The sequence below is a fragment of the Amblyomma mixtum genome, chromosome 2 (assembly GCF_055824585.1).
Source record: "Amblyomma mixtum isolate Tamu chromosome 2, ASM5582458v1, whole genome shotgun sequence".
Classification (NCBI taxonomy): domain Eukaryota; kingdom Metazoa; phylum Arthropoda; class Arachnida; order Ixodida; family Ixodidae; genus Amblyomma; species Amblyomma mixtum.
In genome coordinates, this window is record NC_143013.1 from 81,223,381 (window position 1) to 81,240,132 (window position 16,752).

The 16,752-nt window shown below is 46.9% G+C and overlaps 1 protein-coding gene across 11 annotated transcripts in view; it reads left to right on the top strand.

Moving 5' to 3' along the window:
* Positions 1 to 16,752, top strand: part of LOC149359882 (uncharacterized) — a 53,879-nt gene that overhangs the window by 15,172 nt on the left and 21,955 nt on the right. For 9 of the 11 annotated variants that reach the window (XM_089572006.1, XM_089572008.1, XM_089572010.1 and 6 more), the window contains 6 exons: positions 3,334 to 3,432; positions 8,716 to 8,781; positions 9,570 to 9,662; positions 11,797 to 11,871; positions 14,369 to 14,461; positions 16,415 to 16,489. In XM_089572006.1, coding sequence (XP_089428132.1) covers positions 3,334 to 3,432; positions 8,716 to 8,781; positions 9,570 to 9,662; positions 11,797 to 11,871; positions 14,369 to 14,461; positions 16,415 to 16,489 — 501 coding nt within the window. The remainder of the gene's footprint in view (positions 1 to 3,333; positions 3,433 to 8,715; positions 8,782 to 9,569; positions 9,663 to 11,796; positions 11,872 to 14,368; positions 14,462 to 16,414; positions 16,490 to 16,752) is intronic. The other 2 variants (XM_089572009.1, XM_089572007.1) reach the window with 2 other exon arrangements.

Consider the following 16,752-nt stretch of genomic DNA (forward strand, 5'->3'; position numbering starts at 1 on the left):
TAATATATGAGCATTTCTAGGATTTTCAAAGTGCCAGTCTAATTACCTCAAGCGGGTCTTGGTTTAACTTCGCTGTGAGAATATAGCTGGCGCCCTTGTTGTGTAGGAAGTCTATAATGGACAGCACTGACATCAATGTCACCCTCAGGGATTCAACGGTTTGATTTGATGCAATGAGTTTGATATTTCCTCTTGCTTCCCTCCGCATGGCGTTTCTCCGGGTTGCTCTTGTACCCGCTGGCACAGCCGGGCACGAAGCAAGTTGGCATCGTCGCGCTCGAAAGCTGCTTCGCGGCCAGCAGCGTTTGTTGTTCTGGGTGCACGATGGGGACCACCTGTTGGCAGAGCGCACGGGAGCACAAATGGACAAAAAAAGGCAGCGACAAACCCGGGCACGGGCTAAGTAGTAACTGCAGGAGAGGAGCCGCGCGCGCGCCGGCGACCGCGCAAACCTCGACTGCAGCGCCCTCTCACCGCCCGGGTACAAGCAGCGCCCGCTTTGAGAGGGGGAGTTATGGAACTAAAAAAGTATCTATAAACGTTGCCAGAGACGGTGTATCTAACTTGAAGACTGAAGCTTGATCTCTGCACCAGGGGTGCCCCGTCAGAGACGGTCTCGTGATGTGTTGAGATGCAGGGATAAAAAAAAGAATAGCTGAAGATTTATATACAGATATTTACAGCATAAGCATATACAAGTTTAGGCACTGGAGATACATTAAGCAGCAAAAGGATACAAAACAACCAAAAAGGTGGAACTGGCTAACACTAGGGGAGGCCCCTACTCGGCGTAGCCGAAGATGCATAGCATCTGACCTTAGCGCAGAACCCCGCTTCCGGCCCCGGGGCCCGGTTTTAAAGACCTAAAGGCCCGGCCCACATTTGGTAGCACCCAATCATGCTACACTACTCACATGATTGGTTTACCGAGAGCATGGCCAGCCCTCCAGCTTCCGTAGGGCAAAACGCCCTTTCCATTGCAAACTAAAAGTAAAAACAAACACAAATACACATTCGTGCCAGCACGTGCGCGAATCGGTACCGCGGGGCGGGGGAAAACCCGTAGTTCCTGGCGCGTTCGCGAGCGGCCACGTTCCAAGAAAGGAGACGCTTCGCTTTGAGCGCCCCAGCCGCGTTCCGATGACCCCGCGTACACTAACGATCCCTTACAAACCGGGTGAGGCATCTTGTGTGTGTGCATGCGTTACCATGGGTACTTTGTTCTGATATTTGTTCCAAGCAGTGGCGCCTGCAACTTTGAAAATATTTATTGGCACTGTAAGTGTTGACTTACTGTAAGTGCATCACAATGCAAAAAAATAAGGCTACCGTAATTTTTGACCACCCTTTCACACTTCGCCATGGATGCATCTGCTCCTAGGCCGTGTCCCTCAGAACTCAGGCCCACCGGGATGAGATTCTCTTCAGCGGTTAGAGCTTAGCTCTGCCACCACGGTTGAACCAGAGGAGCTCATCATACAGTGTTTCACTGCTCTCTTACTTTTTACTTGGAAAAAACAGCGCTAAACGAAAGGACAACGAAAAAGAGTACAACAGGACCGGCACTGACTATCAACTGAAGGCTTTATTAGGAACAACACGCAATATATACTCCAATGACAACCAAGAACGCATGGCAACACCAAAAGCTACAATGATACGTCAATCACCTGGATCCAGATACTTCAGTTCACAGTCATGAACTGTTACAGAGGGGATGCTCACGCACGAGTCACTGTTTTTTTGAATATGAAAGGCTTCACTGATTTCCCGTGTTAGTTTATCTTTGTGTTTGTACAGAATCTTAGTTTCGTTAAAAATGGGGGTACATGATTTTTCAGAAGAATCAGGTTGGTTATTCTGGGAACAGTTCCTATAATGCAAGGCCAAGTTTGACAACGGAGCCCCCCTTAATGAAGTGTTGTGGTCTCTTAAGTGGATGTTCAAGCACCTTCCTGTTTGACCTATATAGGTCTTCCCGCACGTGAACGGCACTTGATACACAGCCCCTTCAGCACAAGGGACAAACCGCCGGTCATGCTTAATCTGGCAACCTTTTTTTGTTTTTCTTCATTTCTTTTCCTCTTCCCTGCCCCTTCTATCTACAATGGCGCACAATTTGCCGAGCTTGTTTGGTGCCGAAAAAAGAACGTCAATGCCATATCTGCTGCTTTTTAGTTCACTTCACTTGTGATGGGAGCTTGCAGGAAGCTGCATAATAAGAATCCCTTGTTAGTACACGATGGCTGTCTGGATGCATTTTAACACAATAGCGTTAAGGCTCCCGTACTGCAGAAAATCTGGCAGTGGCATCAGCGTCGTGTGCGTTTGCGTCGTTGGTGTTGTAAGTGAAAAATCACGAGAGGCAACCTAGATGGACCACCTAGGTCACGTGACCTGGTGGAGTCGTCACGACTTGCCCACGGGATTGTCAGCAAACTGACCACCGTGGCAGGTGGCGGTTAAATTGATGATTGGTCGCGACCAGCTGCTCTTCTCTAGCAACCTGGGTCACACAATCCCCATCGGTGGCGGCACCTGCCATCACAGGGCAGTGTCGCATCGCTTAACCGCTGCACCACTGCACCAGGAGTGGTACGGGTACTCCCGGGGATCTATGAATGTGAAGTTGGGAATGACCGATTCCGCATATATGGGCATTAACCCAATAACGCTATTGCTTCGGCGTCCCCTCCAATTTTTGTGTGAAGGAACCGATGTATGGTCTTTAAAGGCTTGTCTATATTGATTGATTATTGTGTTCTAATGTTAAAGAAGCTACTTTCGCTAAAAATGGAGGATCTTTAAGCCAGGAAAAGCCATAAATTGGTTGGTTTATTGGTGTTTAATGCCCCAAAGCAACTCAAGCTATGAGGAACGCCTTAGTGGAGGGCTAAATGCAGGTATCGCTGCTAGTGGCTATTCTCACAAGCAAACTGCAGTGACATCAGTATTTTTACGCTGGTTTCAGAATCTGGGTTTCAGAGCCGCACCGCCATCCATTTCCATATGGTTATCGCTGAGTCCTTTTTATTATTGACTTCAAAAACTTTAGTCAGGTGGTGGGAAAATATGTTTAATTTTTTAATCCAGTTCTCTGAGCAATAATTGTCTTTTGCTGCAGTACAAACATCTTGCCGCAAGTAACCAAACAATCAATTTCTGCTGAAACGAAAATTGGATGGAGTTGACATCAGTGCCTCATTAAAAATATTTTTGTGGATGATGCTAAAGATTTTGCTCTTCAAAAAAGATTTCACTGCTGAATCTCTTAGTGTGCCGGACAGCTACTTGTTTGACCTTCATTCTGCACTCTGTGCTGCCTCTTTATAGGATGTCAGTTGGGGGGTCTCCGGATTCAAGTTCCACGGGGCCAACTCTAGCGAAGGCACAGCAAGTGTTCCTGTCAGCTCTGCGTGCGCCATCTAACAGGTGTGTTATTGCAGCAAGAGCTGTTACTGGTGCATACTCCTCTGTTTTAGCAAGGCTTTGGTTGTTCCGTGGCTACGTGACCACCCTCTACATATATTCATAGTAGAAAAGCTAGCCTGCCTGGATTTTAACCTGGAATCTTGTGATTTTTAGTTGGACACATTATCAGTCATGCCACGGGCCCAGACGCATGCCAGACTTTTACAGTAAGAACTGTTACTGGCATGCAGGAGAACTCAAAAGATGTATATATTATCACCTTTCTGTGCTGATGGTGCTGTACACTTGATTTATAGCACAGCTTGAGGCTCAAGTGCTCTTGTTGTGCTGAAGCCACAGTGTGTGTGTGTGTGTGTGTGCGCGTGCGTGCGCAAGGCGGGGCGGGCGGGTAGGTAGGCGGGGGGGGGGGGGGGGGGGGGGGTAGGGGAGAGGAGAGAGAGAGAAGCAAGGAAGCAAGGAGCTGCAAGGAAGGGTGCAGTAGAAGACAAAGTGGGTGAACACTTGGTCCGTGCTGTGAAAGTACTGATTCAAGAAGCAGTGAAAGAGGCTGATATTTTAAAAAATCAACAATGTTGATGCTAGCTGAGCTGAATTTCGCAATTTGTGCAAACATGATTATTGGAAATTTTTTATTCTTCTCATTTTCTTTGAACCAAAGCCCGCTGTGCAGTCGCTCCTGGGTATATTGAACCCATATACGTACAGTAAAACCTCGTTGATGCGTTCCTGGTTCATACGATTTCCCTTTTATATGCCCAGAATCGCAGGTTTCAAGTATGTCTCATTGAGTTGCACTACAGTAGAACCCTGGGGAATGCAGCTAGAAGAGCAAAGAGCTGTGATAGTCAGGTGCCGTGGCGGCTTCTTTGCATTGGTTAGGTGCAAGGGGGCAAAGCTCCAGAAGTTCCTGAAACGTTATACGTTCGAGAGGAATACTTAGAAATTTCTGATACCAAATATTCGGTTCGCATCGAACATCAAATACTTTACTGCGGTCGAACCGTGGTATAGTAACCTCGGTTGTAGTAAAATCTCGGATATAGTAAAGTGAAGCTACGGTCCCATTTTGCCTTCCATAGACGGCTGTATATATATTTTTTTTTTTTTCAATTATAGTAAATATTTTTTTTTCGAAGAAATCGCTATGGTGAAGAGCGTTTGGTCATGGCTATGTACTTTCCGGGGAGTGATAACATCGTGGCACGCGCGAAGTCTGGGATCGCGAGGCAGATAGATACCGGATACCTTATTGTATTCGTACTGTGTTCATGAGGCAGGTAGATACCGAATACCTTATTGTATTCGTGTAAAACAAAGTCAAAAACGTGATAACATGTGATAATTGAAAATCAATGATTATCACATAAACGGACAACAAGAGCAGGATGTACGGTATTTCAGTGTGTTTCTTTTATAACCCAACACTTTGTGCTTAGTAAGCAGGTAGAGAGCATAGTCAGAACCATGCCATCGCCAACTACTAATATATTAAAGACCCTGATATAAAAAGATTTTTGTTGGTCCAAGCTACTTTACTATACAGGGGTTCCACTATATTTGACTGAGTGTTCAAAATTATCAAATATTCGCACATGCCTAATTATCGATATATCAAACTATATTTCATGATCCCCTTCAAGTTCAATATAATCTGTGATCGACTGTAGTTCATTAAAGGAATGTGTGGATTGTAAAGTCGGGAAGTGTTGCTGTGCTTGACGTGGTCAGGATAAGTGCGCTTATATGTCACTCCATTGTTTCCCTGTACTGTTGTTTTGTTCTTGATTTATTGTGTATGCATTTTTTAGCCCTTATATGATTACAGTCGCTGACCGATTTTTCGGACTCGGCGGGACCCGGAAAATGGTCCGAATAATCGAACAGTCCGAAAAATCCGTGAACTTAAAAAAATAAACAATTCTGCGAAAAAACAGCTTTCAAAATCGCGAAAATCATCGCTCCCCATGTTCGGGCCTACATGCGATAATATTAGACTGTCTGAGTCGTAGCCGTGCTTTCCTCATGCCCGCACCCTATCACACCATGATACCAGACAGTGCGACGCGGCCGCGGTCTTGCGGCGAATGAATGCACTCGCTGCACGAAGCAAGAACAGTCAGTTTGCATGAGGCAGTGACGTTCACAAAGACCGAGCTAACCCATGGGTAACCCACGGGAAGACGCGAGCGGAAGCGGGCGCCTCCGACCCCCCCCCCCCCTCTCTGCGCGCCGCGTGGGGGGGGTGCTGCAGCTGTTCCGCTATACTGTTCGTTTTCCATGGGATCGCGTCATGCAGTAAAAAAAACTGAGGGAGCGTGACGTCACGCGGCCAGCGTTCGCAAGCCGAGTGTTTACGAAGCCGTTTTCTCCCTCAGTTTTTCGCTCTCCGAGTCTGTCCTTTATGTTTTGATTCTGGTATGTTTTAGTGCGCGCGTATGTGCGACCCGCGGCGCGGGCGTCTACAGCAAGGAGGTTGATCTAGTCAGTCTGCCGCTCTAATCTGCGCATGCGCGCGCGCCGCGGGGCTAGGTTTTACCGCACGCTATCACGTGGTGCGATCACGGGAGGACACACTTTCTTTTTTTTTACTATATCTTGTTAAGACTAGGCTTCAAGGTTGTCGCCGGCCGCTCCCTCCTCAGTTTTTTTTCCTCCATGGATCGCGCGCCCTTTGTAGGGCATCTCGATGGCAATGGAGAGCATCTTATCTCGAATAGCAACGGTGGAGAACAAATAGCCAAGCCTATCCAAGCCAGTCCGATTCCGTTTAAATCCAAGATGGCGCCTTTCGCGGTGGCGGCAAACGGGTTGGTTGTGACAGCGATGCCCGCTCGCGTCTATATTAGGCCGAAATAACGAACTTTCGGTTGAAAAACGATCATCACAATATTGTCGGTGGCTTTTTTAGTCCGAAAATTCGAACTTTTAGACTCCACAAAGTCCGAAATATCGGTCGTGAAAATGTACACATTCCTATGAGGTGCGCGACGGTTCCTCAGCGAAGTCCGAAATATTGCGCTAGTCCGAATTATTGGAGTCCGAAATATCGGTCGGCTACTGTATATGATAACAGCTGCTATAGCAGTGCCTAGAGCTCTAGAGCAGTTTCTCCTCTTTGTGGGAAGTGCCTTCACTTTTTATGTGTAATGGTATGGGTAAGGGCTTTGAAAATGCTTCTAGGCTATGTGTGTCTCCGAGTTCGGAGTGCATAGTTTGGCAGAATGGTTAGTGCTGTGGGTCTACAGCCTGTAACCACGGATTTTTGTCAGTGTGCTGTCAGCTTGTGAAAGGGGGCCACTGCAGCAGAACGAGGAGGCTTCCGCAGAATTTTCTCATTGTCTGCGGGGCACATCTCACTCCTTAATGCATTGGCTATGCAGGAGCACCTTAAATACAGTAATCCCTCGTTATAACGAAATCACTTTACTCGAAATATCGCTTTATTCGAAATTTCTTCCGGTCCCGACCCAAACGCATGCCTTTTAAGCCGCATTACTCGAAGCGCACGAAGAGCTTGACCCGCTTAGAGCGAAGTGGCGAGCGGAGGCATCGCCGCCGCCGAGCGTAGGCATCGCCGCCGTGGCGGCGTCGTGACGGCGACCCTTTGCGCATGCAGTGCCAAATTAATACCGCCTACGAATTAGACTCATGCAGGCATAGAACAGGCCACAAAAGTACCAAACCCATGATCGATGACCTGCCTAGTAACGGGCACCAAGGGAGTGCCGAGTGTCCCCTGCTCAGCGGGACCAAATTCCACGGTGCACTGCGCCCGAACCGTTAATCTCGGTCGGAAGCGCATTCCTGGTGTTCCCCGTGACAGAATCCACACGAAAATAGAGTTTTCCTCGTGCTTTGCGATGCCAGAAAACCGCAGTGTTTTGGATGCGGAAAAGTGGCCGGTCATGCTCGATTCGCGCCATTCGACTAGACAAACGGTCTAAATGCGTGGAAAGAAAAGCGAGCGCGATTCACCGCGGCGCGAAGTTGCGAACGGCGCCGCAGCGTCCGATCGCAGCTCGCCGCCTGCGTCCAACCTGCTAGATGTCAACGGCGGGCCGCTCGCGGCAAACGCAACGACGGGAAGTGGGAGCCAATGCGAGCGCGGAGAGCGGCAGCGTCATGATGACGTAGGGCGCGCTCCTTTGAGCCGGGCCAGCCTGCCCAAGGCCGGTCTCAACGCGCTCGCTCGCTCCATCGCGCACGTCGAGACCGGCCGTGGCCTGCCAGCCTTGACGCCGGCCGCCGGCGTCTGCTAGCTCCGTTGCTGAAGGCAGGCGTTGCGGAAATCTAACGTATCTTTTATTATGGGACTAGTTGACAGTAAAGGGGTGCCGAGTGTAGCGCCTTTGAGTGCTGTCCAGTACCGAAGCGCTAACAGCCGCGGCGTCGATGCGAAACCGGCTAGGCTTAGTAGCGACCAGGGCAGTCAGGGAGAAGCGCGCAGTTTGTCACCCGGCGTTCCTGCAGGCGGCGTCGTTGCCGAAAGCTCCACTCTTTAGAAATTTGAAAACTGTATCATCTGTGAGGATCGCTGACCAATACTGAGTTGCCGGTAGAAGTAACAAATGTGCTACGAGCAAATTTTGTAGCAAAAGCTACATTGGCCACGAACTTGCGATTGCGCTGTGGCAGTGCTCCGAGGAGGCACGGAGACCGACCTTGAGCCGTTGCCTAGCAACCGCCGCAGCTAGGGGACGCCGCGCGGCGTCATCCACCAGCTTCCTCGCAGCTGTGGCGCGATTAAATCTCCACTGTTTTAGCTTTTTCGAGCGGTCGCTTATATCGAATTATCGCTTATAACGAATTTTTCCGCCATCCCGCTGACTTCGTTATAACGAGGGATTACTGTATCTTGGAACAGAACTGAGAAACATTATGTGGGCTTCATATGCAAGCACCTCGCATTTACGCCCAGTTACGCCCATCATCACCACTGTTGTGATGATGTTCGTTAGCCATGTCTAGCTCTAGGGTGGACAGGAGCGCAGGTCGCAAGGCTCTCATAAGCGCTTTCATTTTGCCTGACTCGCATATTTTGAGTGCGGGTGTGTGCATGGAACCATATTTCATCTGCCTCCTGCCTCAGGCAGTCCTGTACTGTGGTGTCTCGTTGGTTCGAACTGATGCCTTGGTCCAGTCAGCATCAAATATGCATGAAAGAGCACCCTTAATTTGAATTTCGTGCAATTTAAACAAATTTATGTTCTCTTTGAGATTAATTGAGAGTTGATTGTGCAACTAAAAGGCATTTTGTGTTATGCTTTTGGAACGTCGTTTCAGGTTTGATTATGATGGGGGCTTCACAATTGTGTCCACTGCAAGCCGAAACGAGGCCTTGACAGTCATGTGAGTGACATGCTTTCTTATTAAAGGCTGTCGGGAAGGGGTGTTGGTTTAACGACCTGTCAGAATTCGGAGTGGGTTGTATGACCATCCACTTATGGTAAAATCAGGAGCCCATGCGTCTTTGGCGGTAAAGCATACTTGGGTTGGGTTAATGATGGAGATTTTTTATGCAGCTGCCATGAGGGCGTAATGCAAGTCCTGCAGTTCAGAATATTTTTTTCAGTGGATGCTAGGCATTCCTGTGAGGAGTCTGTGGCAAAGTTTGCGCGGAAAACCTGAATAGAAATTCGGAACATTGAAAAGGAAAGTAAAGGCACCTTGGTATAAGTACTGTTGTTCAGCAGTATCTGTTTCTGTTCATAGGAGAGCTTACTGGAAAAACATACAAATGAAAAAGATCATTGCAAGAAACACATTGCACTGTAATGGTACCATGTGCTCCTCAGAATCTCTTACCTTTCACTCTCCCCTCTACCTTTACTTAGCAGAGCTTAGCTGTGCTAGAACAGAGGCTAGTTGGTTTTGCATCTTACTGGCACTAATCAGGAATTGCACTGATCAATAACCGATAGAGGTGCAGTGACACATGCTTCATCGTGATAAAACCTGGACGCAGCATGTGCTGAAATTGTACAAAAGGACAAGTGTAATCAACAGTCATGAGTTTGTGCTTCGTTTGATGCGTGTCTTTCTTTGTCATGTGTGGTGTGGAATAGTGCGCTATAACCAGTAGCTTAGCTGTGATAACCTTAGGTGAGCGGCTTCTTTGTTACCTCTTTCCCTGTCAGCAGCAAGGAGAACCCAAACAAAAATGTTGCATCATCACCAGCACCTTCGAGGGCAGGCAGAACACCATCTCGAGCAAGGAAGAGCACTGCGAGGTAACAATCATTTGCACTGCATGATAATGCTTGCCTCGCTACAATGCTCACTTGGGTTGCTTAGCTTTTAGCGAAACTAGAATTGTATTGAAAACATGTGGCACATTGAGTGTTGGTTGCAGCTCTGTATGCCCACTCTGCCGGTCTGAGGGTAATGCAAATTCAGCCACCAGCAGCTGTCGTGAATCTTTGTTCGCGTGTTATGCCCCCACACTTTACAGATGAATCTGACGTGTGCAGCAACCTGTGTGTACATAGTAAGTGATAGTCAGTGCTAGGCAAGAAAGGGGAGGTGCCGCCAACTTATGAAGAGGAGGGGGGGCGTGTGGCCCTTGGTCGGAATTTTCAATTTCTCAATTTATTATTTTTTTTCTTGAACCTTGGGTCTTCATCTATCTCATCTCAAAAAAGTAAAGTGATATAGGTTGTAGAAATTTAGAGAATGACTCTCTTTTTATTGTTAGTGGTTTGGTTTATGGGGGTAAACATCTTAAAGCGACTCAGGCTATGAGAGACGCCGTAGTGAAGGACTTCGGAAATTTTGACCACCTGGGATTCTTTAACTGCACTGACATCGCACAGTACACGGGCCTCTAAAATTTCGCCTCCATTGTAATTCGACCGCTGCGGCCGGGATTGAACCCGCGTCTTTCGGGTCAGCAGCTGAGCGCCATAACCACCGAGCCATCGCAGTGGTCGTAGAAAATTAAGTGAATTGTGCGTCTGGTGTCATTGCCGCGTTGAGGATTCCGCGGCTTTCCTGTGGCTAAGCATAGTTATTTTGTATCACAACAAAGAGGAGAGATCAGACCTTCTGCTGGTTGCAGTGGCGCATTACTCTGGCCAAAATCAAAAGCAAGCAAGGCGAGAAACGAGGAAAATACTGTTATAAACTTCAAGGTTAATTTTCTCAGCTTTCACTCATTCTGTGCTTGCTATCATTCATCCCTCCAGCATATCGTAACAAATCACAGTAGAATGATTCTGTTATTTACGCATGAATCCTGAGACGTTGAGGAGTGCAATAAATTTCTCGATTCTTCTATGTATACGTGAAATACTTTTTCAAGTTATTTTTGTGGGAAGCATTACCGTGTATATATGCATGCTGGAGTTCAAATTTTATTGTCATGTGTACTGAGGGTCTAAAGAAAACTTTTTTTATTGCATGTAACGCGACAAGTTTTTTGTGTTAGCGTGTTCACTAACGGGACTTCGTGAACACGCTAACATAAAAAACTTGTGCACTTTCTCTTAAGTTAATCAGTGCCCAAGGAATGACTTTGCAAAGTTGTTAATGGTAAATACTCAATAACTGTAACAGCTTGCTTAAAAAAAAATAAATGCAGGTATAGATTGCGCATAAAAAGTTGCATACTGGGCCAAATTTGGTGACAGTTCATGCCTAAATAGCAAAAAGAGTTTAATTGAGTTTTATACGGGTGAGTCACTGGGACTAAGAAAAAAGTATGAAAGCAATGCTTGCAAACAACAGTGAGGCTTTGTGTTTTTCCCGCAATGTGGTCTGAAGGATCCTTTTGCACTTTAGATTTTCTTTTTTCTTTCGTCAGACTTTCTGTGTTTATTAGTGTGGCAGAAACGGGAAATATAAATACCTGTATCCTGCAAGGCTGAGTACCACAGCTGCTGTACTCTGATAACATATTAGTTGCCGCGGTGGCTCAGTGGTTATGGTGCTCGGCTGCTGGCCCGAAAGATGCGGGTTCGATCCCGGCCGCGGCGGTTGAATTTCTTTGGAGGAGAAATTCTAGAGGCCCGTGTACTGTGCGATGCCAGTGCACGTTAAAGAACCCCAGGTGGTCGAAATTTCCGGAGCCCTCCACTACGGCATCTCTCATAGCCTTAGTCGCTTTGGGACGTTAAACCCCCATAAATCATCCATCTGATAACATATTGCCTGAGCAATGGAATATGCCTCTCCTTTTTTTTTTTTTTGGCATAGTGTCGTGGTCTGTACTGGTGATTGTACGGAAAAGCAATCTGCTTCCTGGGAAAACATTTTATGTTAAACGACACAAGGCTTAAACAAGGAAATCTGCATGTGCATTGAACTGTTCCTCTGCTGGAGAACCATCTGGTATTTCCCCTCACTTCTTTTCTTTTCCTTCTGAAGGCCTCCCCTTGCTGAAACAGTTCCAGAAGAGCAGATGGACTACTCGGAAGTTGTACCGCAGCCTCAGCAAGCAAGGTGAGCTTGATATGTTACTGGCACACTGAAAAGATGGCTTCTCTGTAACTCTCTCTTATTGCTGTGTTTTGCCTGCAAAGTAATTGGTGGCACCGTATGGAATTGCTGGTGTTAACATTTTCCTTTCCTCGCCTATTGAGCATTGTTGGCCTGCTAACAATGACGTTGCGCACAGATTGCAGTACTTTCCGCATTGCTTACGAGCTCGCTGCACGTCTGGATTGCAGTCAGAGAAGTGCAGTTCTGTTTCCAATGCAGTTTTTTTTTTCCCCCATGAGCGGCACTTTTTTAACGTGCTGCAAAGACTCGGTACTGCCCTCACTGCTCGCTAACGACGACTTTGCCACTCGACGCCAGAGCCTTTCACGTTGCCTACGGGCGTGCTGCGTCATTGGCTTGCAGTTAGATAGAGAATGTGTGCGGCTGCAGCGTCGCTGTAGACCGACCCCAGAGGCATGTGCTTCTGCCCCTCTCTCGGTCTTCCCCTGGCTGTTGCCCCAGGAATGGACTTCACACCTTGTGTTGCCGGTGCTCTACATCGTTCCTGCTCCCAACGCACAGTAGCTATCGGCGCCAGAATCGCGCGAGCAACCGCACGATGGTTTTGTTTTTTTTACAACGCAGCTCTTAGGCATCCTATTCTGCATTTCGCAGTGTCGCTGCCACCATTGCCATCACTGTCGCCGTTACCGTTGTCCGTTGTAACCAGCAGTGGGCACCCTTTAAGCTGTGAAAGCAATGGAGCTGGAGCTTGGAAAGGAGAAAGTAAAAGCGCAACCTCCTCCCCTCCTTTGCAACCGGCGCTCCAGTGGGGGGCGCAGCACTGCATAGCAACCGTGACGTCACACAGTAGTGGTAGAACGTGCGCGCATGCGTCAGTGGTGGCAGCTACACCTCCGCTCCTTCGCCGGACGTCTCTCGTCTCCTTGCAGTCGAGTGAGTGAGAAGCATGGCTTTGAAGCGGCCCAGTGATTCCACGCCGAGGGGTTCGGGGAAGCGGCAGTGGGTTGACCACGAGACTTTCACCAAGCACACTTTAGAATTTCCGAAGTGTGTTCGGTATTTTTTTGAAGAAAGGAAATGCGCAGTATCTCCCACAGCTGCGAAACCAGTAAGGCGGGGCTTGGAAAGCAGAGGGTAAAATTTGTAAATTCGTTTTTGAGGAAAGGAAATGCACAGTGTCTGTCTCACATACTTGGTGGACACCTGAGCCAGAGGGGAGGTGCATAACTGCCCTCTTGGAACAGTGGACACCGCAGTCGTGCTTTAAGCTATGTGGTGGTAGTGATGAGGTGTAGGCTGCATGCTTTAAGCTATGTGGGGATAGTGATGAGTGTGGGCTGCATGCTTTGGCATTGACAACGTTGTGCCAGAAATGCTGCCACCTGCCAGGGTGGCAGAGTGGGTGGGGACTTTAGTGGAGATATAAAGAAGAGCAGGAATTTCTAGCCACTTATGCGGGAGAACATCCTGTTCCTCTCGCTTGTAACGGCTCCCATAGCTGTGGCAACCTCGCGAAATACTTGCGCAGACCTCATATTTGAGAACCAGGCATTGGTGCAGCAAGTCAAGCATATATTCATCTATTTCTCCGTCCACAAAGCTTCCTTCATGACAATCAAGAACTGTTAGTGGAGTGTTTCTTGAAGAAGGAATATGTATGAAAAATAACAAGTTGTCTGTAATTGTACATACATGTCTTGCTCAAATTCTTCGCCTCAGTCTCTCGAAAAGCTGAAACAGCTGATGAGCTGCGCTTAAATTTTGCATTAGAAAGTAATGTAATCGTCGGCTTTTTTTTTTTCTGTGCCCTATTGTTTCTCGCTGCTTTTGAGCACGAACTGTTGTAGTGCCACATGGTATGACCTTTTAAACGAGAAAGCATGGGAGATAAGCCGACAGAGCTGTAGCACGGCGCGTTGTGTCAACTACGGTCACTCGTTGTGATCGGCATTCCTCTCATGGCAGTTCGTGCTTTATCGTCATGAAACTTTCACGTGGTTCTGCCAAATTCGAGTAACTCAGCACTAGCTGACATATAGACGACAGCTTACTGGAAAAACACAAATGAAAAAGATCATTGCAAGAAACACATTGCACTGTAATGGTACCCTGCACTCCTCACAATCTTTCTTCCCCTCTCCCTTCTACCTTTACTTAGCAGAGCTTAGCTATGCTAGAACAGAGGCTAGTTGGTTTTGCATCTTACTAGCACTAATCAGGAACTAATAGCACTAATCAAGAATAGCACTGATCAAGCACCGATAGAGGTGCAGTGACACATGCTTCGTCATGATAAAACGTGGACGCAGTATGTGCTGAGATTTTATAAAAGGACAGGTGTTTCATGTCTAATAAACAGTCATGAGTTTGCGCTTCGTTTGATGCGCGTGTTTCTTTGTCTGTCGTGTGTGGTGTGGAATAGTGCGCTATAACCAGTAGCTTGGCTGTGATAACCTCAGGTGAGCGGCTTCTTTGTTATCTCTTTCCTTGTCAGCAGCAAGGAGAGCCCAAACAAAAATGTTGCATCATCACCAGCACCTTCGAGGGCAGGCAGAACACCATCTCGAGCAAGGAAGAGCACTGCGAGGTAACCATCAATTGCACTGCGTAATAATGCTTACCTCGCTGCGGTGACAATGCTCACTTGGGTTGCTTAGCCTTTAGCGAAACTAGAATTGTATTGAAAACATGTGGCACGTTGAGTGTTTCTTGCAGCTGTTTGCATGGCCACTCTGCTGGTCTGAGGGTAATGCAAATTCAGCCACCAGCAACTGTCATGGATCTTGGTTCGCGTGTTGACTTCAGCAATGCCCCCCGCACTTTACAGATGAATCTGACGTGTGCAGCAAGCTGTGTGTACATAGTAAACGATAGCCTGCAGAATCTGCAATCAGCGCCATGCAAGGAAGGAGAGGTGCCGGAGACTTATGGGGGGCGTGTGGCAAATAAAATAGCCAATTTGGTCGGAATTTTCAGCTCCTCAGTTTATTTCTTTCTTGATCCTTGGGCCTTCGTCTATCTCGTCTAAAAAAAAAATATGGTGATATATGCAGTTGAAAGTTGGAGAATGGCTTTTTTTTTTAAATATTGGTCGTCGAAGAATGAGTGAATTGTGCGTCTGGTGTCCTTGGCGCATCGAGGATTCCACGGCTTTCCTACGGTGGGGCGGGCTCATTTTGTATCACAGCAAAGAGGAGAGATCAGGCCTTCTGCTGGTTGCAACAGTGCATTTCTCTGGCCACAATGAAAAGCAACCAAGACGATAAGTGAGGCAAATAGGGTAATGAACTTTAGTTGAGCATAACGTTGGGCCAGTTGGTGTAGTGACATATTCAGGAAAACTCTGCGCAGATTAACACAAGACGGGAGGGAGAAACACGCACACACACACACGACAACGCACGACAAACATGCACACACGTGTGTGTGTGTGCGTGTTTCTCCCTCCCGTCTTGTGTTAATCTGCGCAGAGTTTTCCTGAATAAATTTTAAGGTGGATTTTCTCACCTTTCACTCATTCTGTGCTTGCTATCATTCATCCCTTCAGTATATTGTAACAAACGACAGTAGAATGATTCTGTTATTTACGCATGAATTCTGAGACGTTGAGGAGTGCAATAAAGTTCTCGATTCTTCTATGTGTATGTGAAATAGTTTTTCAAGTTATTTTTCTGAGAAGCATTACCGTGTGTATATGCATGCTGGAGTTTAAATTTTATTCTCATGAGTACTTAGGGTCTAAAAAAAAGAACTGATTTCTTTGTTGCATGTGACGGCACTTTGTGAACATGCTGACATAAGAAACTTGTAAATACTCAGCAACTGCAACCGCTTGCTTAAAAAAAATGCAATTGTAGAATGTGCACAAAAAGTTACATACTGGGCCAAATTTGGTGATAGTTCATGCATAAATAGCAAAAAGAGTTTTAATTGTCGTATCCCTGCTTAAATTGTTGTTTTGCATTCGAGGCCAGTATGAGGGTTGTGGGGCAGCTAAGAGTGTGCTTTATTTTCTGCATGGGCTTATTACTTGTACCAAAACTGTAGTAATTAACAGTGTATCGGTGACTACGGGTGAGTCACTGGGACTAAGAAAAAAAGTATGAAAGAAGTGCTTGCAAACAACAGTGAGGCTTTGTGTTTTTCCCGCAGTATGGTCTGAAGGATCTTTTTCCACTTTTCAGTTTTTTAAGGCAGTTTTCCTTTGTCCAGGCATTCTGCGTTTATTAGTGCGGCACGTTATTAACTAAGATGTTATATACAGGAAGTGTAAATACCTGTATCCTGCAGGGCTGAGTACCAGAGCTGCTCTACTCTGATAACATATTGCCTGAGCGATGGAATATGCCTCTCCTTTTTTTTAGCGTAGTGTCGTGATCTGTACTGGTGATTGTACGGAAAAGCAATCGGTTTCTTGGGGAAACATTTTATGTTAAACTGCACAAGGCTTAAACAAGGAAATCTGCATGTGCATTGAACTGTTCCTCTGCTGGAGAGCCATCCAGTATTTCTCCTCACTTCTTTTCTTTTTCTTCTGAAGGCCTTTCGTTGCTGAAACAGTTCCAGAAGAGCAGATGGACTACTCGGAAGTTGGACCGCAGCCTCAGCAAGCAAGGTGAGCTTGATATGTTACTGGCACACTGAAAAGATGGCTTCTCTCTAACTCTCTTTTATTGCTGTGTTTTGCCTGCAAAGTAATTGGTGGCACTGTGTGGAATTGCTGGTCTTAACATTTTCCTTTCCTCGCCCATTGAGCATTGTTGGCCTGCTAACAATGACTTTGCGCACAGATTGCAGTACTTTCCGCATTGCTTACGAGCACACTGCGCATCTGGCATGTAGTCAAAGAAGTGAAGTTTTGTTTCCCATGCAGTTTTC